This window comes from Ursus arctos, unplaced genomic scaffold, assembly GCF_023065955.2.
Source record: "Ursus arctos isolate Adak ecotype North America unplaced genomic scaffold, UrsArc2.0 scaffold_7, whole genome shotgun sequence".
Taxonomy (NCBI): Eukaryota; Metazoa; Chordata; class Mammalia; order Carnivora; family Ursidae; genus Ursus; species Ursus arctos.
In genome coordinates this window covers 31,960,643-31,986,015 of record NW_026623089.1, presented here as the reverse complement: position 1 = coordinate 31,986,015, position 25,373 = coordinate 31,960,643, and the positions used below count along the sequence as shown (strand labels likewise).

The window sequence follows — 25,373 nt, the reverse complement described above, 5'->3', positions numbered from 1 at the left end:
CTTTTCAGCTGAAGTGATGAAGCGTTGTTCTGTGGTCTCCTGACTATTTCCAGAAAGCCTTAGGAGATAAGAAGAGACTGACTCTCCAGTGCTTCTGATACCACAAATCAGACATGCTAAGATGGCACCTGTCAGTTGAAAATACCTCAGGGCAAATAAATGAAATTATCTTGTGGCTAACACTACAGATATGGGGATCCACGCTGGCAAAGAGCTTAGACTAGCCAGAACAGTCGCTATGTTAACACTTGGCCCTTCCTTATACAGGTGAACTATAATGCAGACAGATTGAGGTCAAATATTCCATTATGTTTCCCCCTTCCTCCACTGATTGAGGCATTTATGGAACTATGGCTCTCAGGCGGAGAGAGGGGCATAGCCAAAGGAAAATGTCCCCAAATACTTATGCCAACAAAACTAATCAGCTTTTCATATTGCCTTTCTTTTGAGAAACAAACTGAGGGCTTCAGAGAGGAGGGGGGTGGGGGAATGGGATAGACTGGTGATGGGTAGTAAGGAGGGCACGTATTGCATGGTGCACTGGGTGTTATACGCAACTAATGAATCATTGAACATCAGAAACCAGGGATGTACTGTATGGTGACTAACATAATATAATAAAAAAAACATTAAAATAAAATAATTAATTAATTAATTAATTAATTAAAAGAAAAGAAAATAATGGTCTCAACTTTTCTGATTGTATACTCCATCAGTAAAATACTGTAGTATGTATTCCTATTGTATGTTTATAGTCTTATTGATACTTTATATACATATCCTACTTATTAACATATTTTATACATTAATTAAAACATGCAAAAATAGACTGTGAAAGAGAATAACATAGAAAGGGTGAAGTAAAGAATAAGTCTTATACTATTATTTATTAATGATACAAAAACCCTTTTTGCTCTCAGAAAAAAATTTTAACAATAAATGTATTATTTATTTATTATCTAAGTTTTTAGTGGAAGTAATGTGATTGAATACGTTCATTATTTTTGAAGTTTTTTCTTTTTTTTTTTAATGTTCAGTTAGCCAACATATAGTACATCCTTAGTTTTTGATGTAGTGTTCAACGATTCATTAGTTGAATATAACACCCAGTGCTGAAATTTTTATGATTAGTGACTTGTACATCTGGCTTTAGGTTTAGTTTATTATTTCAGTATTTGATTGGAACAGCTAGAGTCATTGATAAAGACACCTTACAGAGAAATATGTATGCGGATGGAAAGGGGGTGTCATTAGCTGCTCTTGCCAAATCATGGTACTCATTTCTCAATTCCATTAATGAGGCAAAGTCACATTAAACACTATTAAGCTTCCATTTTTTTTAAAGATTTTATTTATTTATTTGACAGAGATAGAGACAGCCAGTGAGAGAGGGAACACAAGCAGGGGGAGTGGGAGAGGAAGAAGCAGGCTCATAGCGGAGGAGCCTGATGTGGGGCTTGACCCCAGGACTCCGGGATCACGCCCTGAGCCGAAGGCAGACACCCAACCGCTGTGCCACCCAGGCGCCCCTAAGCTTCCATTTTTTTAATTAAAAAATAACTAAAGATAGAAATTGCCATATTTTCTACCTTCACCCCAATGGATCGTCTTGACCTTACTCCTACCACCCATCTCCTTGAGGGATACACATTCCCCTTTAGAGGCTAGTGCTTAGAAAATCTTTGTAAGAAGGGTGTGTGCAGTTCTTTATACTAAATGGTGGCAGATCTCCCCATTACCTTTCATCTTTGTTGCCACTCCCTAGCTACTTGAAGGTTTATGTCCTTTTGACTTCTTACCCACATCTGGAATGGATCATATTCTACAAATCACAGCCTCTAACTGAATCTCCTTTTCTTCTTTAGTCTACCAGACCCTAGAGCGTTTTCCTAAACAGAGCTGGCCCCACCTGGAGAATGGTCTAGACTACTCCTCCTGACCTTCTAACCGCCTCCCTTCCTTCCAATAAGAGAGTGTTGGCAGGGAGGAGGGACACCACTTCTTTCCTACTTTCTCTTCCTAGGATTTGTAGAACCATTCAACTGAGCCGAAATATCTAGTTGAATAATTCAAGCATAGGTGAAAGGCACTGATTATGTGTTTTCCTTTATTCTTTGTAGACTGTGTTTGGAGAAAAACTGGTGGCTAAATTCCTGTTTGAGAGCGATTTCTCAGATGATCCAATGCTTCCCTCACCTGACCAACTTAGGAGGAAAGTGCTTCTTAAAAATAAGAAGCTCAAAGCCCACCAGACACCAGTGGATATCTTAAAGCAAAAGGTATTCTCCTCTCATTATAGAGGCTCTGGGTGTGCGATGTGCCCAAAACTAAGAAATCAATGTTATTCCGACCTTTCAGATGACCTGCAGGGCAACCAGTTTTTGATGATTGAGTTTCCTGGGATGATAAGCTTGAGTTTTGGTTTTCCCTTTAATAGACTAATAAAGATTGTCCTCCCACTCACCTAGACTTCTATTTTATGAGATTAATTTCCCAGGTAGAATGTACCTTGTTGTTTAATTTACTCTGAGAGAAATAATATGTGACTCTTGTCTCTGGACCTGGACTTCATAGCTGTCAATCCCACAGTGGTCCTCTTTAGGTAAAGCCCCCTATAGAGAAACCCCCACTACACACCATAGGGATAGCGCTTGGACAAGGGGCTGTAACTCCTGAAGTGAGGAGTGGAACCCCAATACCAGCAGCCCTGTGGTCCCAGCACGGAAGTTGATGTTTCACTGTGGCATGTGGGCTCCAAAGCACTCCCAGACCTGCCTCCCCAACAGAGATCGACCCCCAAGTATCCCAAACCTGCTCGTGTAGACAGCCTTCAGCCCAAGGATCCATGAAAAACTTTAGGTCCAGGCCCACTGAGTTCATGTGCCAGGTTGCACTTATCCCAGAGAATGACAGCTGCCAAAATTCTTTGTCTTACTTAGGGCTTTGTCTTTATTATTGGGCCCAAAACACCACTTTTAAAACTTAACAACAGCCAGGAGTTGCCACATGAAGCTCAGTATACTGGTACCATTCCAGCAACAGGGACAGTCCAGAGCTCAACCTAGGTCATGGCTGATGGCTCTTAATTTCTGTCTGTGCCATCACCTCCAAGCCTCCAGGCCCTACTCTGCTCTTGCTTCAGTGGGTTCCAGAGAACAGAGAAGTCAGCAAAAGGATTCTATGAGTCCAGCAAATTTGGAACCTTTGTCCAAGGTCATCAATAAAAAATCTCAAGTCTAATTGAGTCAAGTGTCCAGCTTGACCTAGTTGAGTAGTCAGTTTGGAACAATCATCAAATCTAAAAGCCCTAATTTGTAGAACTTGCAGGTGAGGGCCTGAGTTTAAAGTCCAGTAATATATAACGTGATACTGGAGAAAGAACATTAGGTGTGGAGCTAAAATACCAGTTTCTAGTGTCTGGCTCTGTCACAAACCAGCCATGTGACCATGGGCCAGTCAATCTCTCTAGGCCCTTATTTCTTCATCTGTAAAATGGGAATGTTAAGGTAACTAGCTTCACAGGACCCTTTGGACACTAAAAGCTCACAGAATCTTTCCCAAAGTAAATCATGGGACCCCTGTCAGAATTGCAGACCACTCTGTAAACATTTCATTATCCCAGTTCTCAGACTTTATTTCCAGTATTTCTTGCCATTCTAGAACATTACTGCTTCCCTGAGGGGTCCTTAAAGAATCTTCCCTCTACTAAGTACCAGGGAGTTCCCAGATGGTCCAGTTCACCTGCAGTAGGATTCCAGGCTGCCCAAAGTCCAGGCTGAGTTAGAGGTCTACATGATATCACCTAAAAATTCAGTGATTCACCAAATGCAAATGACTTCAGATGCCCTCAGGGTGGGAGAGGAAGGTGAGGTCAGAGGCACCATCATCTTTAGACTTACCTTCTGAGCAGAAAAACAGATATTTACAGAAAGGGCCCCAAACCAATCCAACCAAGAGATCCCTACTGATCAGATTTGCCCTAAATGGAGTGGCTCAGGATTACCACAGGTCCTGTAGAAGTGTGGTCATCAAACTTTTTTTGCTTAAATATCTCAAAAAATTTCGGAAAAACTGTATTTCTCACACATTTTTCCCCTTTTATATATTTTCAGGTTGACATTAAAAATTTTATCACATGTTTAAGTAGTTACAAAGGATATGTTTTCAAACACGATATTTATAATGTATAAATATAGATAACATAAACTGTATACCAAATAATGTAAAAAACAGTCCTCATTGTCAAAGATATCAGCCCAGTCATCCAGATTATGTTTGGTCAGAAAAAGTCTGACTTAATTTTTTTTTAATTCAAATAAATATTATAGTATCATTCCTATGATAACCATCTCACTTTTAAATATTAATTCTAAGATGGATGGATGAACAGACAAAAGGAAGGAAAGGGAGGGAAGATAGAGACAGAGACAGGGATGGATGGATGGATAGATACATAGATACATAGATAAAGTCATGAAGCCTTGAATGTACTTATTGCCTGGGTGAAATAAAATGCTCCCCTCCTTAGTTTTTCAGGACTCTAAGGAGCTCTGGATTCTCAAATGACCCTTTGCTACCTTGGGTGGTTTTCACCTCATGTCATGTATCAGAGATTTTTTTTTTTTTTTTTGTAAGCGAGAGTTACACTTTTCTCTTATTAAGTGAGAGAAAAGCAATCATGACAAGAGCGTGGGGAAGAAAGAACCAGGAGACCATACACTTGTTCGCAGGCAGTCCTATTTTTTAAAGAGTAGACATAAAGGTTAGAAACCTTGAATCTAGAAATTGATTCCTTTAAAAATATATGAAGCTGCACATCCCTAGAAGTCATGTGTACCCCGGGAGGTACACAGTTCGAAGATCGCACATAGCTCTTGGACAGGAGTTGCAAAACCAGCCATCTTCAGGGGTCAAGCAGAAGCGTAAATACGAGGGGCCAGCTGGCCGTAGGACAGTCAGAAGCAGTCAGGATGGGAGTGGAGCACGCATGCCCTTGTAAATGAACAGCTCTAATTACGTTCCTTCTAAAACACTGCGCCAGCCAAACCCAGTCTGGAGGGGAAGTCAGCCCTGAGGGCCACCAGTTTGAGCCCTCGGCTAGGTTTACCTGTGTCCAGGTCAGGACTCTCAAAGCTGCTCCAGAAAACCCAGCATTTGTTTGAGTTCCAGAGACCACAAAATCTATGCTGATGGGCTTTGTTAGGAAGTCTTGTAACTACAGTAGTAGCATGTGTTCCCTAATGCCTGGCCCTGCACAACGGCTGCATCAGTAACTGACCGCCCAGCATGGGGTGCTCGTTCCTCCACAACACTGTCCCTCCGTGCTGCTTTCTTTACTCAGCAACTACTGCCCACTCGTGACTGCCAGGCAGACGCAGCTGCCCTGCGCATACCTCTGTGGCCTTCTAGACGTGGTGGGATGTTGTAGCTGTTGCCTTTCCCATTCTTTGCCAACATTTGCAGTTACTTATGCAGCCTCCAATTCACAAATGAATGCATCGTGCTCATCGAGAAGTCTTCTTTATGTTGAGCCCAAATCTTCCTTCCTGTTCCTGCTGCTCTTTGGCACTCCTCCTTCCCTCTGCAGCTGCACAGACCAGTTCCATATCTAGAGAGCTAGCCTGTGTCTCCCACCAGCTTTTCTCTTCTCCAAACTAAACACTCTTGTTGTGTCAACTGTTTCTCACAGGATATGGCTGCTCAGACTCTTTTCTCTCCATTAAGAATGTTTGGGATATTCTTAAATGTGTGGATATTCTTGAATGCAATCTTAAGATGTGATTTCTGGGACAAGTCAATACTCCAGATAGAGGTCTGACAGCGCAAAGAAGACATTGAAGCCATCACCTCTCTTAACTTGGACTTTATACCTCAGTTAATGCAGCCTGGAACTGTTCTCACTTTTAAAATTCTTCAGTGCACACTGGGCTCCTGTTGAGTTTGTGCAAAATAAAAAGAGTTCAGTTATTTTCACGTGGACTGCTCTTTGGCTAGTCTCCCTATTTCTTCAGGTTTACGGTTAATTTTCATCTTTCCTGGGCAGGAGCCTCACATTTATCTCTGTTACATTTGCTCTTCTTGGTTTTGGTATGTCATTGCAGCCTAAACAGTTCTTTGTGAATTTGGACTTCTGATAGCCAGTGTATTTATTAGCAGTCTTTCAAATTGTGCCTTCATCCTTCATGTTGCCCTTGAGTCAGATGAGCAAGCAGAGAGCCCAGCCTGTGGTCCTTCTTACAGATCATTCCTGGAGTTTCGGTGGTTATCACTCCTGTCTAGTGCTCTCCTCTCCTGCAGCCCACATTTCTCCAGAATCTGCTTCAGCTTCTTTATTTATAGAATAGAAAATGGAAGCCCAGCCACTTATGTGACTTTCTCAAAGCCACCCAGCTCAGAGTAGCAGAGCTAGGATTCAGATCCAGGTCTTTGGGAAAGACTCTTTCAAATGTAATATAGAAGTCAGAATACAGGGGCGCCTGGGTGGCTCAGTCGGTTAAGCATCCAACTCTTGGTTTCAGCTCAGGTCATGATCTCGGGGTCATGAGATCAAGCCGTGCATCAGACTCCATGCTTATCGTGGAGCTTGCTTGTCCCTGTCCCTCTGCTCTTCCCCCCACTCACATGCATGTGCTCTCTCTCTCAAATAAATAAAATCTTTTTTTTAAAAAAAAGTCAGAATACATTAATAATCACTGGAATGCTATTAAAAACATAGATTCTTAGGTCCCAAATCTGCCCAACTAAATCAGCTTTTCCACAAGGAAAGCTGGGTAATCTGTTTATTTAAAAATAATTCTTATCATCCTGGAAGTTTGGAAACACTACTTATCTCTTATTTCCCACAAAGTGAGTTACCTTACCCAAAAAGTCTGAAGAGTTTAGTGTTCTGGAGATGTGTTCTTAGTAAACCCATGCTAACTCTTGCTAATCACCTCTTTATTTTCTGTGTTCTCACACCAACTAATTAATAACCCATTCTGAAATTTTGTCGGCTATCACCTTGACACCTCCCCATTATATAATTTCCACAATTTAGCTCTTCCTCCTTTTGGAAAAATAGGACAGTATAATCCCACTTCTAGTTTTTAAAGACCATTTCTAGCCTCCCATGATGTCCTAGGGAGTACTGACAGTCATACCTGCCAGGTCTTTCAGTCGCCTGGCAGATTGTGGGTCTGGACCTGGTTGATCTGAGCTCACACAAGGCTGGGTGAGTGAGACCCAACCCCTGACTTACCTGGGTCATTGCCATTCCAGGAACTCACCCTCAGCCAGGGTGAACTGACTCAGAGCCAGGGGGATTTCTGGAGCCTTCCATCTGCCTCAGACTCATGCTGAGGCTCTTACTGAGTCTCCCTAACTATGCCCTGTCAGATCTCTAGTTTTCTGACCTTGGTCTCCAGCACTCCAACCCAGTAGACTCAAACAGTGAACACTGAATGACAGGGACTATGCAAGGGGCCAGCGGAACAGAGCAGAGTAAGACATGGCCCTGCCTAGACCCGTCTGAGCTGGTCTCCTCATCTGACCTCCGGCTCCAACCCCCGACCTGTGTCTAAATTGCTTTTATTCAAAGGTCAGGGTCTTGTATTTCTGCCTCAGAGTAAGTAGGATATTACAAAAAATAAGCATGTCAGTTCCTGGTTATCATTTTGGCCACCTTTCCATACTCCTGTGCTAGTAGAAGTGTTTGGGAGTTTAAGGGACCTTGGCACTCTGCTTTCTGACATTGCCAGCCCTCGGATCTTTGCATGGCACCTCTCCCATCATATAGTTCTCACACTTCTCTGCCAGCAGACCTACCAGACTCTTTGCATCATCATTCCCAGCCCTTGGCTCTACCTTGAATGCTGGCTGCGTCAAAGCCCTTCTCTTATCCATGACGAATAGACTTGGTTTTGTGGCTCCCTTGTGCCTGGAGCAGATTTCCCAAAGTTTTGAAGAACACTAATCCTATGAGACACACTGAGAAAAGGGGGGAAAACATCCCTGGTTAAAAAAGCGTGGGAAATGCTGTGCTGGAGAGCTTTGAAGAATCACGGTGCCCTTTAGCATATTAAATGAACGCTATGTGAAACCCTGTAGCAGGAATGTTTCGGTTTGTTTAAGTGCTGTTCCCAACCTTCCATTGTATTTTGTAGTTACTTTAATACAGGTCAGTTTTCACCTACCAGCTAGTAACACCCATGGAGCTCGTGTTCCATAAAACCCACTTTGTTTAGATAATGTTTGTTTGTCTCGAGTGGACTATATTATAAAATATTTTATGTGGATATAGACACAGCCTAAATTATGTCTTCCTTATGTATACATTTTTATTATAAAAGGAGTATAACTACATCTCAGAAAATTTACAGAAGAGAGAATTATTTTATTTTAAAACATCCATAATTCTGACGCCAAATACAACCTGTATTACAGGGGTTCTTAACCTTGGTTATATATCCATGGACAGAATTCAAGGGTCCATGAGTGTAGATGGAAAAAAAATTACATCTCCGTTTTCACTAGCCTCTAGCTAAAAGTTAGCATTTCCTCTGGTAGTAAACGTATGGAACAAACCACACAGTAACACTGGCAGTACTTGGGTCTTCATCAGCAATAGAAATTATAGTTTTTTTCTATTACATCACCGTTATTGCTAATATCTCCAAGAATTACTTACATTCATCACTATTTCAAAAATGTTACTTGACCTACCCTTATACATTTTTGTCTGTATAAATAAAGAAACAAATTCCTATAGCACCACTATTTGCTTTTTCAGTATTTGATAACCGTATTCAACATTTTTTGTAATCTTTTGTATTTTGTTTTATTCATTTAAAATGTCAGGGTACCTGGGTGGCTCAGTTGGTTAAGCGTCCAACTCTTGATCTCAGCTCAGATCTCAATCTCAGGGTTGTGAGTTCAAGCCCCACACTGGGGTCCATGCTGGGTGTGGATCCTACTTATAAAATAAAAATAAAATAAAATAAAATAAAATAAAATAAAATAAAATAAAATATCATTCTGAGGGGATCCTACCTCACCAGATTGTTTAAGGGGTTTGTATACAACAACAGGTCAAGAATACCTGCTGTAGTATGCATGTCATTTTATATCATTAAAATCATTGTAGATAGACACAGAACAAATGGTATAGAATTGTATATATATTTACATAGATTCATGTATATGTGTATATATTTACATGTATAATTATTTATACACACAATTCTGTATCCTTTGTTCAATAAATATATATCACAATTATTTTTTCAAGTCTCATTTTTTTCAAGCAGATACATCATAGTTTACTGACCCCATTCTTCTATTGTTGGATTTAGGTTTGTTTCTTGTTTTTAATTCATGCAGGTAGCTTTTCCTATATTTCTGCTTATTTCTTATGCTGAGTTCCCAGGCCTATATTAACCTTGTTTCCTGTGATATCACCTCATAGTAATTCTAGTCGAATGTAAAGGTGCATAGCACACATCGTAGCACACATCAAGTTTCCAAAAGTTTCTAAGCCTAGTTTGTTAATCTGATTGACAGTCTAATAAAGTCTGTTGAAAAAACTTAATTTAAACAACTATTCACTCAGTCTCATCGTCCATAGGGATTCTAACCTTTTTCTTGAAGTCAAAGGCCTTTAGATATTATTTTAAGAAGAAAAAAAATAGTTTCTTTTAGAGACTTACTTTTCCAAAAGTGATGGGCTGATTCACTTCTTCACCATTCGGGAGTGATGGTGGTTCTCCCAAGCACCAAGGTTTGTCCTGGAGGGCTTGTCCCAGAGAACCCATGTGGCTGGGCGCAACACACGGATTCCCTGTGATTATTGCTAAAAGCTCCTGAATTCCTCTTGTAGGGATGTCAACACTCTCCCAAGTAGTGACACTGAACTTTAGGTGAATCTAGATTTTTGTTTTCTCTCTCAAATGAATCAAAATAGGTTAGGCCACTTTTTATGACTGTAGCAAGTATTAGGTGGTCAACTTTGAAGGCTATAAGTGAAACTTGAGTAGCTTAGCATCTACAGTCTTTAATTACTGATATCTTACAGGCTCATCAGTTAGCATCCATGCAAGCTCAGGCTTATAATGGGGGGAATGCCAACCCCCCACCTGCTAATAACGAGGAAGAGGAGGATGAAGAAGACGAATATGATTATGACTATGAATCCCTGTCTGATGGTAAGAGAAACACAACCCTATGCCGTGTGTGGGGAAATGACGGGATGATTTTCTGTTGTGGGGTTTTTTGTGTCTTTTTTTTTTTTTCCCAAAAAGAATGAGTCTGGCACTCCACGGGCCAACAATGCAGATTGTTGTAATCACTGTCCAAGAGTTCCTAAATCCCATTGCTTAGTGAGGAGGACCAAGCAAGGAAGGGGATTCTGTTAGCCACTACAGCCAACAAGGAAAGAAGAGGAGGATGTGGGAAGCAGCACAGGGGTCGTTCTGACTGGGTTTCTGGAGGAAAAGGTGAAATTGCAGCAGAGAGACCCCATTCTCACCCTTTTAAGTTTCTGATGCAGCTAGTGCTCTCACAGGAATTGGGGCTGCTGGCTAGTCTCACTCCTCACCACCTGCAGGGGGCAGCATCACAGTTCTGTGCTCTCTGCTCCTCCCTCTCACCGCCTTCACTCCTGTCTGTAAGGAGTATAGAAAAAACAAACAAAAAGCAGCACTTCACTTCCCCCTCTCCCTGGTTTTCATATCACTAAACCAACAAGGTATTTCCATCTGGCTACACCAAAGGGACAGAACATGGTCGATGGCTAATGGCGTAATGCAAATATCAAATGAATCAAGTTATCTACAGATTACAGGTGAAGGATTCCTCTTCCATGAGAATTAGATTTCATGTGTGTCTCATTTGTACTAAATTGGTTATAGATTGCAAAATGTTTTCTAGGTACCACTGCTGGTGGTAAACAGTTTCATTTCAGCAACTTTTGAAAAGCAACGTAATGAAAAATCGCCAAAGTTTCTATTTATATAAATAACATTACATGTGTAGAACATATTATGTCTATGTCGGATCATTGTTTTGCTAATATGTAGATATGCCCAAACCAGGAACCATTTACCACTGACATTAAGACAGCCACGCGACCCTCCTCCAAATATCTGCTGCTCACGCTCCAGGATTGCCTGCCCCCTAGTTCTGTCCAGTTCCACGAGCTTCCGTCAAGGCCTCCGGATAGAGCCCAGTCTCCTTTGCCTCCCAAATACAATACTAGTCTATGTCCAATTAATATTTGTCCTTCGTGGGGCGCCTGGGTGGCACAGCGGTTAAGCGTCTGCCTTCGGCTCAGGGTGTGATCCCGGCATTATGGGATCGAGCCCCACATCAGGCTCCTCCGCTATGAGCCTGCTTCTTCCTCTCCCACTCCCCCTGCTTGTGTTCCCTCTCTCGCTGGCTGTCTCTATCTCTGTCGGATAAATAAATAAAATCTTTAAAATATATATATATATATTTGTCCTTCGTAATAGTTGATTGCTTCATACCATCCACTAAAAGCCAAATTTACTTGACCTGAAATCCCATCAGATAATGTGAGGGGCACATACTCTAATGGGGAGGTAGAAAGAGGGCGAAAATGAAAAGGAGTCAAGATATTTCTTGTATCCTATTCCTAAAAAGTTGTGGGAATATGAATATTCTTATATTGACTTACTCTTCCCCATGGATCTCTATTATAATTATAGTGATGAAGAAACAAAAACCACACTTAAGAAATCAACCAATCCAGATGTCATTTACCCCTGTGAGAAATTAGTTTGCTGGAAGATAAAGTTACTCTCTATCATAAATTACTCCTATGTTTTTTTCTGTACTTTTGAGAACAGGAAGAAGGGACTTTTCTTAATCATTAGTGTTATTATAGGAGTTTTTGATGTGCAAATAACAAAGTGGTCAGGTGTTTATTTATTTCAGATAGGAGAGTAAAATTTAAGCCATAACCCACTGAATTTCTAAGATTCTAAGATAGATGCCTTTTAAAAGCCTGCCTGTGCTAAGATGGGATGCACATGGAAAGGGGCCTCGCTAAGTCCTGCTTCAATAAACTATGAGACGTTGGGTCAATGTCCTATCTCCACTCTAGGCCTTATGCCCCTCAGATGTGCAATGCAAAGGTTCTGTTCAGTGTTGGCTGGTGTTCTCCCTTCTTCTAGCACTAATGCTTAAGACCTATGACTGCTGAAGGCCACTGCCACCACATGGGTATTTCCCATTTCATTGACAGATTCCTCCAACTGGCTGATTCCCAAACAGGCCTTGTGGTTTTACCATGACTTATTTAAGCTGGCCGTGTTGAGGCTTCCTTATGCTACTGCTAAATGCCCTTGTGGTTTGTATGATGCCTCACTCACCTCTGTGCAGTCCCGCTACCAGTTTCACATCCTCTAGCTAAGATGAAGAGGGAATGGGCACCTGCCTGCTATGGGTAGAACCATTTGGAGTTCCCTAGGGGGACCTCAAAGGTTTTTCAGCTTCTTGTAATGATGGGTTCCTTTGAGATGGAGGTGTAGAAACTGTGACCACTCCCTCCAGAGAAATAAACGTGCTCTCAAAATTCTGCATACAGTTGCGGGAGCATGGCTGGCCTTCCGAGGCCCTCGCAGACGTCACAAGTGAAGAGCTCATCTGTAGAATCTGGGTGGCCAAGCTTATCTCTGTGACAGCGCTGGTCCTTGATTTTCATGTCTATAAAATGAGAGAATTAGTCTAAAGCCTCATTGGGGTATAAAAATGTGATGATTCCTAAACACAAAGTTAATTCCAAAGATCTAAAGAAAGTTGCAAATGGGGCCTCTGTGTTTCAGGAATTCCTACTCTGCCTTTTGGCGAATTAGTCCTTCATGAATATTTATTTAATCAAATTCCATTAAACAAATATAGATTAATTTTCTTCCAACCTTGCTATTTATCTTGACTAGCTTTGAACAAGTAGTAGAGTGTAGATTTGAACTTGTGACTTAATACAGACTTTCTATGACAGTGACTGGATGATTCTAACAAATTAATCCATTTCTATCCATTTGACATAATGCATTACTGGGAATGTTGTGACAGTCAGTAACTGAGAATATGTAATGTGAATGTGGCAGCATGATTAACCTTAACAGTGTGAATTTCTTTTATTGCTAGCCCTTGCATCCCTAACAGTCAAAACATTAAATCAATAGAGGGTTTCTTGTTTCATTTATCTTACAGTCTAAGCTATTGTTATTTATACTTTGCTTCATAGCTTAGTTTAATTTATCTGGCTTTTTGTCTTAATTTTCCTTACTTTTATTCCCTTTCTGATTCTGTTTTTCTATAGCAGATGTCCTTACTGCTTCTCCTGCTCCTAACAGTCAGGAAGGTAAAGCCATTTGAACTGGGCATTTTAACTGCATGAAGTCAGCACTCTGTGTCCAATTTCTTAGACCTTATTAGCATGGTGAAATCGTGTTACTTACATGAGTAAAAATGTAATAAAATGATTGATCTCATTTACTTCTTGGCAGCCTGCATGGCCCTTATTGGGTATAAGGATATTTTGGTCTAAGCATTTATGGTCTGAGATAGTGAACCTTGAGTGAGAAATGAGAGCTTTCTTGTTTTTCATTTTAAAAGAGCATATCTGTGATGTACCTCTAACACCTTTAAAGTCATTTTGAATAGAAATACCAAAATAAGAGCAAAGTGTAAGATTATCTGTCATGCTTTAGATGTTGTTAGATATATGTTAATTTCTATCCTCAGCGTTTTTGCTTAATAAATTCATAAACAATTATGAAAACTTTACTTTCCAATGAAGTAGAATCGTGAAAACTGCATTGCAAATAACAGTATCTTTTTCCCTCAGGTTTTCACATTTCTAGAAGTAAAAGAAGCTAATAGCTTCATTTTAAAGTGAGAATGATTAACTCCTGTATGCACCATCTAGAAGTGCTTCTACCACTAAATCCTCCCCAGACTTGTGTGTTGAGGCTTCTGACACAAGGGTGTCTAATGTAAGGTTTGCACGGTCCTAATGATCTGTATGGACATGAGCCTTCTCATTTAGGTTATGTCTGTATGATACAAAAACTACTGGTAAATGAGTCCATTCAGTCCAAAATAAATACATCATTGACCAAATTTAACAAATTTAAAAAATTATACCCCAACCCATCATTTTGGTAACATGTAGCCAGAGCCTCAGTCTTAACAGATAAATCCAAGTGTCTGGATATCCTTGCAATGAGGTAGACATAGGTCCTAAGTGAAACATTTGGTTCTTGTTTGCTGAAGCCTGCCAACTTATTTTCAGACAATATTCTAGAAGACAGACCTGAAAATAAATCATGTAATGACAAGCTTCAGTTCGAGTATAATGAAGAAATCCCCAAGAGGATAAAGAAAGCCGACAACTCTGCTTGCAACAAAGGAAAGGTGGGTGAATGGTGTCTGTTAAGTTACACTTGGGCCATGGCGCTCTTGTCAGTTGTGGGTGGAATTTCACTCCCTCCCTGTCCCTTTCCTTCACATTTCCCCCTCGCTTTCTCTTAGATGCCAAAGCCCACATGGTGATGCTATGGGACACCCACCTGCCATTTGTAGAAGGTTAGTCACTGGTTCATCCAACCAATAGCTGTGGAAGGCATACAGTGTGGCAGGCACTGAGGTGGCACAGGAGATGGCCTAGGGATGGAGACAAATACGTAAACAGAGCTTGTAGCTGAGTACACAGTGTTATCGAGCATCAGGGAGGATGATGTTGGAAAAGAAGATTTGGCCAAGCAGACAAAAACAGGGCATTTAGGCCAAGAGGACAGCCTGGTACCTTCAGGGAATTTCTAGAATTTTTAAAGTGTTTGGGATGACCAAGCCGATCAACGGGGCCCAGACTGTTAAGTGTTCATGGAGGAAAGACATGGAGAATAGAAATCTAAATGAGATACCCAGACCCTGCCTTCAGGGGTCTACACTGTGTTCACTCTAAGCAGACCTGCAGACATGGTTGCAGTGACATTGTTGGAGAGCCAGATAATAAAGTATGTCAAAAATTTGAGCCATAGAAGATGCATACTCAGCCATCTCTCATTCAAAAAGTATGCATTGACTCTTCCACGTTTAAGACACTGGACTGTGCCCCAAGGGAAGACGAAGGATGAGTTAGGCTCATCGCTGGCTCTCAGAAAGTTTTGACTCTGGGAAAGGTGTTGGGACATGTATATGGCTGGATACAGAGCAACGAGAAGCACACTGAAGACATGAGAAAGAACAGATAAAGACCTTTAGGGATTCAGAGGTGGGTGGGCATACACTTCTTGCGTAAACTGGTATCATTTTTCCCTCGATAGGTTTATGACATGGAACTGGGAGAAGAATTTTATCTTCCTCAGAATAAAAAGGAAAGTAGACAGATTGCACCAGAGCTTTCTGACCTTGTCATCTATTGCCAAGCAGTAAAATTTCCAGGTAAGGGTGGGCAGTGTCATCTATAACATTTAAAGACAGCAAAACATAAAAATGTGCTGTTGATTTAATTGGACATTGTGAATGTTTTCAAAATAACTTAATCGTGTTACCAAAGTCTTTGTTAACACTACCTTCTAAATATTATTATTATTGTTATTGTTATTGTTGTTATTGTTATTATTAGCTTTGATGGTCATGAGGAAAAATACCATAAAATGTTTATTTTCCAGATATCATACCTTTCATAATAGTTAATAATAATAATAATAATAATATTCATAATATCTAATAGCTAAAATTTAGTAAGCCTTTCAGTACCAGGCTTTGTGCTGAGTATTTTACATACACCATGTTACTGACCTCCTAATAATTCTGTGAGGTAGGTGGGTTTATCCCCATTTTTAAATAAAATGATATCTGAGAGAGACACATTGGTCCAAGGTTTCACAATGGATCAGCTAAGACTCTTCTATTTGAAAGTGGTAGAAATTGACTTAAGCAACAAGGAAATTTATTGGCTCATGTACTGAAACATGAAGGGATACACAAGTTTCAGGTACAGCTTGATCAAGGGCTTCTCTTCCCCCATTTCTCACTCTGCTTCCTCTGGGTTGGGCCTCTTCCCTTCGCAGTAGCAAGGCAGCTGCAGCAGGCTAGCACCACACATTTCCAGATCAGCTTCCGTCTAAGAGTCTCTTCCAGAAATTTCAGCACCAGTTCCATTGTTTTCCATTGAGTCCTTTGCCCAACCCTGAACCAGTGCCTGTGACCCCGGGAATGCAGAGCTCTGACAATCTAGGGCCCATGGCACATTCCCCAGCTGGGTAGTGGAGCTCCACCAGAACCACAGGGCCAACGTTGGGATTTCAGTGGGAGAGTAGGTTTTGCCAACTTGCTACTTCTAGAAGTACAGTGAACTTCATGATGATAAACCATTCCTCCCCCCCAAAAAAGTGCATTTCGGTTAATACAAGGTAAACTGTGATTCTGAAGCCTGTCTATCTCCAAAGCTCTGCTTAACCCTTGCACAACCTTGTCCCTCTTGTTAGGGTGTGATCTCAGTGCACTCACGTAACTGTATGTCCCACAAACAGCAGGGGCTGCAGGGCAAACAGGAGAGTCCATAAATATACGGAAGTCAGGAAAAATTCATCTCCTTCGACTCTGAAAAAGGATCCCCTTGTGCAAAATTTCTAAGGATGGAAAAGCAGCTGGAATCAGGAGATTCATGTAAATGTTGGGAAACGGGGTATATAAACTTGGCCCAGAGAGGGGAATTAACATTTCAGCCCTGCATGTGAACAGCGCAGATCCTGGCCTCCAGAGGCCTCTCTTAAGCCCCACTTCTCACACTCTGCCCTGCAAACAGGACAAAGGTATTAGGCTATTAAAAAATTAGGGAATCATGGTCTTTTCACACACATGAAAAAAATCACAGATAGAATTTCCTCAATTTTAAGTTTTCTCCCATAAACTGTTTTTAAACTTTTGGCAGCTGCTGCTGCTTATCTGATAGCAAATGCTGTTGAGGAAGATATGAATTAATAAGTAGCAATCAGACTTTTCAAAGAAATGTAAGAACCTAGCTATTTAGGTTTAGTTTCACAGAGCATGACTTTCTGTCACGGAAGTATGATGTGATCATATTTGCAGCTGGGGGAAATCGTCCTCATGACAGGACAAAATACTTTTCCTGTCAAGGAGCCTCATGGCCTGCATGTCCTTTATGACTGGAACAAAGCGTGAGGACCACTAAATTCACAAGAATCACTCACATGCTCCCATTCGAGAACCACTACATCTCTTGTTCTTCATAAATTCAGCGGACACCACACCCAAACCATTCCACGGGCTTTGTCTTTTCTTCTCAAGCACGATTAAAGAGCACAAATTCCCAAAGATACTTGAAGTCACTGAAAGAAAATTGCTGTACCAATAGAGAATTGTGGGAGAGCCAAAAGGTCACTGGGTCCAGCTTCTGACTTGAGGCACAGGCTAAGGGTTATTTGGCTTATGTTTAAAATTCCAAGAATGCTGTTTTTTTAAAGTGTTTATATAGCACATGTTCTTTATAGGTATACTACATTTAATTGAGGGGTTTTTGAGGGGGTGGGTTTTTTTAGTAATTGAAGTTTCTGACATTTTTCTCTCCCCAAATTCATTTCCTCTCATAATTAAGAAAACCCTGCTGCCAGATCGTTGTTCTAATCGGTTCTAAATATTTGTTGTTATTATGGTTTGTTTCAGTACTCATGGGGAAAACACCATAAAATGTTTATTTGCTACACTATCCAGTTTAATTTTGCTACATTATCAATTTCAATGCACCTCACCTTCACCATTCCAAGTCCCTTCCAAGGAACTACATGCAAAAAAATCTTCAGAGCAGTGAGGCACCACGAAGATCATGTGGTATGACCTTCCCCAGAAATAAATTAATTTCCCCAAGATCATGAACCTGCTTCAGTAGCAGAGCTCAACTCCTCAGTGGCCTTGCCTGGGACAGTTACATAACTTCTCTGCACTTCCAATTCCTTATCTGTTAAAAAAATAATAAATAATTTTAAAAAGGCATCTTATGTCCTAACTTGCAGGGTGGTTGTAAAAATTAGTAGTAAAGTATATAATGTGATTAGCACGCTATCTAGAAAAGAATTGGCTCTCTGGGAGTGGTGGTTGTTGTCACTGGTAAATGGGCCAGCAGGGCAGAAGAAGGCTCTTTGTTGCTCTCTCATTACTTCTCTGGGCCTCCCCAGATGCCTTCCCTTTTCTTGATCACCCAGCCCTTGCTTTCTTGCTTTCTCACCCCAAGGGAACAACCAAGCTCTTCACAAAGGGGCCCACATACCCTTTGACGCATGCCAGGATGTGTGCAAAAAACCCCAGAATGAACAGGCCCTTCACTCTAGCCCCTTGAGAGAAAACCTACTATTATATCATTATGCACAGGGCAAAATTCACACAGAATTTTAAGATAAAGCATGAGAACCTCCTAGTCCAAGTGTATGCATCTTTGTGGTTACAGATACTTAGGAAGAAAAAAAAAATTTAGAAGCCCCACAGCTGCTATGAACTGAGCACTTTCTCTGAGCAAGACACTGTACTGTGTATATATCCATGATCTCATTCAACCCTAAGCACGACCCTTTCAGATGAGGAGGGAGTGATGCAGAGAGGTTAAGTCATTCATGCAAAGTCACACAGCTAGGAACAGGGTTTAAAACCCAGCGTCTGTGCTCTTATGAAGCACCGCTTTATCCTGTCTTTGCGGATGTTCTTGGAAGGTATATTTTCATCTCCTGAATGCTGCTTCGGCTGAAGGACTGACTTTCTAGTGGTACAGTTGTACACAGTGGAAGGATTTGGAGGCAACTCTGGCTTCATTAGTGCTTTTAAATGACTCTCCCTGCCCTGGAGCCAGGTCTGCATTCATTTCCTCCCTGAGCAAATGTCTGTGAAGGTCCTGTGGCACACCAGGCGCTGTGCCAGGCGGGAAGGGTCAGGCGGTGGTTGGACTAGGAGTAAGCAAGAGAAGCCATGAAACATCAGGACGGTCATCACATATTTCCCATCGAACCCTCAGACTAACCCTGTGAGCGAGTTCCTATCATCACACCCATTTTATGGATAAGGAGACTGAGGAACGGAGAAGGTAGATGTTAAGCCAACCTCCTACTGGCAGGAACTGAACCCAGACACTGTGATGCTGAAGCTCAGGCTTTGACCCATTCTCTCATGGCTCTGAGTGGAGTGATTGGGTTCTGATAACTAAATATTGACTGGGGCGCTTTCTTCTCCTGCAGTTTTTCAAAATCTTTCCCGTGCACAATCAAGTGTGTGTGCGTCTGTGTGTGTGATTTTGTGATGATCTTGCCACATTTGCCTCCGGAGAGGGAAGATTTGCTACCATTGGCTGCAATGCTATTATTAACTGCGCTAAAAATGCTAGTAGGTCTTCTGTCCTGGGGCTGCAAGGGAGTAGTAGGACTTCAAAATAAACAGTAACAGGGATGGAAAATGTTGAGTTCCCTTGCTTGTAGTTTTTGGCTTATTTATTTTCATTTTATGGGAACAGGCCTGTCAACTCTAAATGCATCTGGCTCTAGCAGAGGAAAAGAAAGGAAAAGCAGGAAGTCCATTTTTGGCAACAATCCGGGCAGAATGAGCCCTGGGGAGACAGCATCGTTTAACAAAGCATCTGGAAAAAGTAAAGTCATCTTCTTCCAATATTTTGGCCCGATTCTGCATGCTGGATGATTCCAATACTTGACCGTCTAAGCACTTCCCTTGAACTTTTAATTTCTTTTTTTATGTTCATGAATGTTTATGTTATCTAAGTGCGGTACCAATATATTTAAAATTACAAATTTACACTCTTAACTTCCCAAAAAATAACATTTCACTGAAGACGTTCTAACAGTGTTTGCCTCAAAAGTAAAAATTGAAGCCACCTTGGAACATTCTAGTTGTTCTTGGAACTCTTCATCCTTATAACTCCAGAAGATATATCCATTTTATTTCTAATTACTTTTTATTATAAAAGTAATAAATTCTCATAGTTAAAAACTCAAACATTTCAGAGTATTATTAAAATTCCTTTCCACTCTCCATGTCCCAGTTCTACTCCCCAAAGGTAACCACTGTTAAGTTTATTGTGTTTTGTTCAAGAAAAATAAGATTCTTTTTAAGATAATCCAAACGGGATATAACTGAACATACTTGGATAACTTTTTTTCCTTGAGGTTAAATTTGTATATAACCTTATATTAGTTTCAGGTGTACAATATAGTAATTCGATCTTTGTATGCACTACAAAGTGATCCCCGCGATAAATCCAGTTAGTTACCATCCATCAGCATACACTTGACCCCCTTCACCCATTTCACCCACCCCACCTCCCTCCCCCTTTGATAACCACTGATCTGTTCTCTGTATCCAGGAGATTTGTTTGGTTTTATGTGTTTGCTTTGTTTTTTATATTTCACATACGAGTGGAATCATGTGGTATTTGTCTTTCTCTGACTGACTTATTTCACTTAACATTATACCCTCAAAATCCATCCATGTTGTTACAAATGGCAGGATCTCCTTCGTTTTTGTGGCTGAGTAGTATTCCACTATTATATACCGTGTCTTCCTCATCCAGTCATCCTTCACTGGACACTTAGGTTGTTTTCACATCTTGGCTGTTGTGAATAATGCTGCTGTGAACATTGGGGTGCATGTATCTTTTTGAATTAACGGTTTTATTTTCTTCAGGTAAATACCTAGAAGTGGTAGAGCTGGATCATATGGTAGTTCTATCTTTAATTTTTTTGAGGAAATTCCACACTGTTTTCGATAGTGGCTGTACCAGTTTGCATTCCCACCAACAGTGTATGAAGTTTCCCTTTCCTCCACATCCTCACACTTGTTATTTCTTGTCTTTTTGATGATAGCCATTCTAACAGGTGATACCGCTTTGTGGTTTTGGTTTGCGTTTTCCTGGTGATTATTGGTGTTCATCTTTTCATGTGCCTGTTGGCCATCTGTATGTCTTCTTTGGAAAAATGTCTGCTTAAATCTTCTGCCCATTTTTTAATCAAATTGGTTTTTTGCTCCTGAGTTATTTGAGTTTTTACACACTTTGGATATTAACCTCTTATCAAATATATAATTTGCAAATATTTTCTCCCATTCAGTAGATTGCCTTTTCTTTTTATTGTTGATGTCCTTTACTGTGCAGAAGCATTTCAGTATGATGTCCCACTTGTTTATTTTTCCTTTTGTTGCTTTTAATTTTGGAGTCAGGTCCAAAAATTCAACACCAACACTGATGTCAGGAAGCTTAGTGCCTTTGTTTTCTTCTAAGAGTTATGTGGTTGCATGTTTTACATTCAAGTCTCTAAAGGATTTCAAGTTAGTTTTTTGTGTATGGTGTAAGATAATGGTCTCTTTTCATTCTTCTGCATGTGGATATCCAGTTTTCCCAACACCATTTACTGAAGAGATGATCTTTTCCCTGTTGTGTATTCTTGGCTCTGTTGTCACAAATTAATTGACCATATATATGTGGGTTAATTTCTAGGCTCTCTGTTCTATTTCATTGATCTATGTGTCTGTTCTTATGCCAGTACCATATGGTTTTGAATACTATAACTTTGTAGTATAATTTAAAATCAGGCGGACTTATATAACTTTTATACTTGCTGTAACTTTCCTCATAGCTTTCTATGCATATCTACCTTATTTTCCTTAATGTCCCCATGGTATTCCATTGTGCGGGTAGACTGTCATTTATTTAACGACTTCCTCACTGGTAGAACATTTAGTTTCCTTCCTGGGTGGTGGTGGTGGTGGTGGTGGTAATGGTGGTGGTTTTGGAGTTTTTGGTTTTTGGGTTTGTTTTGTTTTACCATTTTAAAGAAAAAAATAATGCTAGAGTGAACACCCTTGGGCATATGTGGTTGTGTATTTGTGCAAATTTATTCATAGAATAGATGAGATACTGAGGCAGAGGACTTGGGGCTTTTGATTTAAATTAGTGTTGTTACACTCATCTTAAAACACACTAGCTATCATTTTGTTTCAAGGTAGTGGACTAACTCACAAGGAACAGGCAAGATGTATTCTGATGTGTTACGTGTTATGATTGCCTACTGGGATGTTGTTCAGGTTTATCTTTCTAAAATATTTAAAGTTTTCTGCACTAATCTGAGGCTAATCTTTTGGGGGGTTTAGGTTCCTGTGAAGGAATGCGACAGGCCTGGGAGGAGTCTTCTTCCCCCCTCAACCCAACCACATCCCTCAGCGCTATCATTAGAACTCCCAAATGTTACCATATCTCATCGCTGAATGAAAATGCCGCCAAACGTCTGTGTCGCAGGTATTCTCAGAAACTGATCCAGCACACCGCCTGTCAGCTGCTGAGGACTTACCCGGCTGCCACCCGCATCGACTCCTCCAACCCCAATCCCCTCATGTTCTGGCTCCATGGGATACAGCTTGTGGCGCTCAACTACCAGACAGATGGTAATGGGCCTGCTTCACCCAGAAGGGTGCCTCCCCACCTCTTTCTTCTGCGTCTTATATTTCAGCAAATGTAGCGCAACAAACAAGATTGTTTGAAGGGGGCCAGATTCCACACAGGGGCACACCATATGTGAGGGGTAAAGTACAGAGGACAGAAGACAGAAGTGAATGTGATACAGAATTGTGCCCTAGATGTTTTGATTAAGGCAATAGATAATATGAACCATGAAGGGGCCCCTAATCATCTCCTACTCCTGCCCCCTTTTTAAAACATGCGACTGCTCTTGATAGGGCTGTGTCCAGGTTGTTTTTAAAGATCTCTGGGGTAGAGATTTCCTAATACCCCTTAGTAAGTTCTTTTGCTTAAGCTCTTGTTCTTGCTGTCAAAAAGTAGTGTTGCTCCAAACACTTGGCACGTTAAAACCATTTTAGCTTCTTGTCTTCCTTTTGAGATTGAGATAGAGAAGAATGGTCGTTGCTCTAGGAGGGGCTAACACAAAGAAAACCAATACGTGAACCACATGAACAGAGAGAGTAGTGTCTGTGTTTCTCCACTGTGGATGAGACTCTCCTAACAGGGGAGCTGATGAGACCTAAAACTCCAGGTAAGAGCTACCGTTTATGGCAGGCAAGGCACTGTGCTGAAATCTTGACCCCCCCAACATTATCTCATTTAATCTTTGCAACAACCCTACAAGATAGGTACCTCTATAATCCCCATTTCTCAGATGAGCAAACCAAAGCATAGAGCAGTTAATTTGCTCCATGTTACAGAATGACTTATAATAATAGATTCAAGGAGTCTGTGACTTTAGAGGATAAAGAGTTTTGTTTCCACTTGATTATGGGTGAGGGGAGGCAGGGAGCTGCAGAAGATGAAGAATAAAAGAGAAGTGTTCCCTAGAAGCTCCTTCAAAAACCAGAGTCTTTCCTTTGAACAGTGGAGCGGCCTCTCCTACTTGTGTGAACTGAATCAGATCCTAGCTAACCGTGCTGACCCATCATCAGAAGCACAGCCCTGTCTCCAGCCAAGGTCAAACCACAGCATTAGTCCTGGGACCACCGAGCAGCCTGGTGCTGGCACCAACAGGGTCCATTCGTGGCTGACCCCGCAGACGTATGGTCACAGATATCAGTCCTATTTTTCTGCCCTTTAATATTTTTTCTTTCAATTGATATTAAATAAGCCAATGCAAGTGAAGTACCATACTTAACATAGTGCCTGGCACATAGAAAGCATTCCACAAACATTAACTATCGTAAGTATTTTTTGATAAGTTATGAAAACAGTATGATTTGGACTCACAAGTGGAAATAATAATGAAGTATTTTCAAAGTTGTAAAAATTTCTTTTCAATCTGTCCCAAGTGGCTTGTGGGTTCACATCTCTGGCCCTATCCTTAGCCCTGTGTCCACTGGTCCCCTCGGTTATTATGATACTGAAATATTTTAAGTAAACTGAAATAACTAGCAAAATGGTTTTCTCAAGGAAATGGAAATGCATTTGGTTTTGGATGTGTCCTGAAGTGCCAAGGCTGCTGCAGACATACTGGCTCCACTGATGGCAGAGGGAGCCACAGCTGAAGGGGACACGGGAATGGCCCCTCCTTGAGCCACCCTGCAGTCTGAAACACACACCGAGGCTGCCGCGTGGCCTCCACTCACCCCGGAAGGTTTCTCCTCCGTCCCAAGTCAAGCCAGAGAGTGTGTTGGAGCTTCCCCACTCCGAGGAGGCAGTTCATCCTCAAGTTTCTCTGCAAAACCTCCCAGCTCCCAGGAGGGAGTACTGCCATACAGCCTCTCTTGATTTCAATATGGCAAGCAATGATAAACATCTCCCCACACTGGACAGAGCACAAACTACCTGCAGTTTCACTGTGATCATCTGTAAAAATAGTCTTCATTTCCTCAAACTGGGGGTAGAGCCATGTCAAGACCCTGCACACAGTAGGTACTCAATAAATGCATGCTGCACTGAGCTGAAATGGCTCTGCAGCTGAAACTGCAGCCCTGCTGCAGTCTGAACCTGTGGTTCGTGATTTTTGGTGTAGATGTCTTCTAGGTCCTTCTCTGTGAATGCAGGTCCAAATAGAAAAGAGTCAACATTGGAATAAGTATTTTTTAATTTTTGAAAAGAATTTCTAGGTTAGGGAGTGCTTGATTTTCCATGAAATGTCCCAACCAAATAACTGAACCTCCTCCCAGTGTCCCTCTAGTCTCCAGATACATTCTATGGATCATCTACCTTACCACTTCCTGAATTTCAGGGAATCCTGATGCCCCAAAGGGGTGTCCATGGACTTAGGCTGATCTCTTCCCAGGATCTCTAATGGCTCCATCAACTCCTGGAAGGTCTGCAGTTATCTAGAACCAGGAGTAGCCCAAGTCTCCTCAATAAAACCAACTCTTGAGTTGGGAAACTCACCTGAGCCTGGTGTGCAGGCAGACCCTGGTTGTTGCTGGCGACAGTCCCGCAAAGCTCTTTCCATCCGGGGCAGAACAATTTCTGCCTCATGTCCTAGAGCCTACAAGTATATAGACCTTCAGCCCTAGTCTGAAGACAAGCTTCTGTTAATATTTATTTTGCTTTCTTGAATCACACTCTTTATGATGACTTTTCCAGCCCCAAAATGTAGAGGAAAATATTATGAGAATGGTGTCTACTTAATTTGGAATTTTTAAAAGAATAGAAGACCATAAAGGTGAGGCTGTGCTTGATCTGCCATCACGTGCATTGACTGAGAGGGATGATGGCATTACACGGATTCCTGCACACTCTGTCCACTTGGTTAGAGCCAGCATTTTAAAACTATAGCCCTAGATGAAGTTCTGGGACTTGCCGTAGGACCATAGGAGGACTGGACTTGAGGCCCCACCTTTATTCCAACCAAGAGGGTCCACATGGTCTGTTCTACATA

General features: G+C 41.2%; 1 protein-coding gene across 5 annotated transcripts in view; it reads left to right on the top strand.

Annotated features, from left to right (window-relative positions):
* The window catches only part of PLCE1 (phospholipase C epsilon 1), a 305,344-nt gene that overhangs the window by 255,223 nt on the left and 24,748 nt on the right, over nucleotides 1-25,373 (top strand). For all 5 annotated transcript variants that reach the window (XM_044378042.3, XM_026481690.4, XM_026481691.4 and 2 more), the window contains exons 19-24: nucleotides 2,121-2,279; nucleotides 10,049-10,178; nucleotides 14,294-14,415; nucleotides 15,327-15,444; nucleotides 19,520-19,651; nucleotides 22,165-22,455. In XM_044378042.3, the coding sequence (XP_044233977.2) occupies nucleotides 2,121-2,279; nucleotides 10,049-10,178; nucleotides 14,294-14,415; nucleotides 15,327-15,444; nucleotides 19,520-19,651; nucleotides 22,165-22,455 (952 nt within the window). The remainder of the gene's footprint in view (nucleotides 1-2,120; nucleotides 2,280-10,048; nucleotides 10,179-14,293; nucleotides 14,416-15,326; nucleotides 15,445-19,519; nucleotides 19,652-22,164; nucleotides 22,456-25,373) is intronic.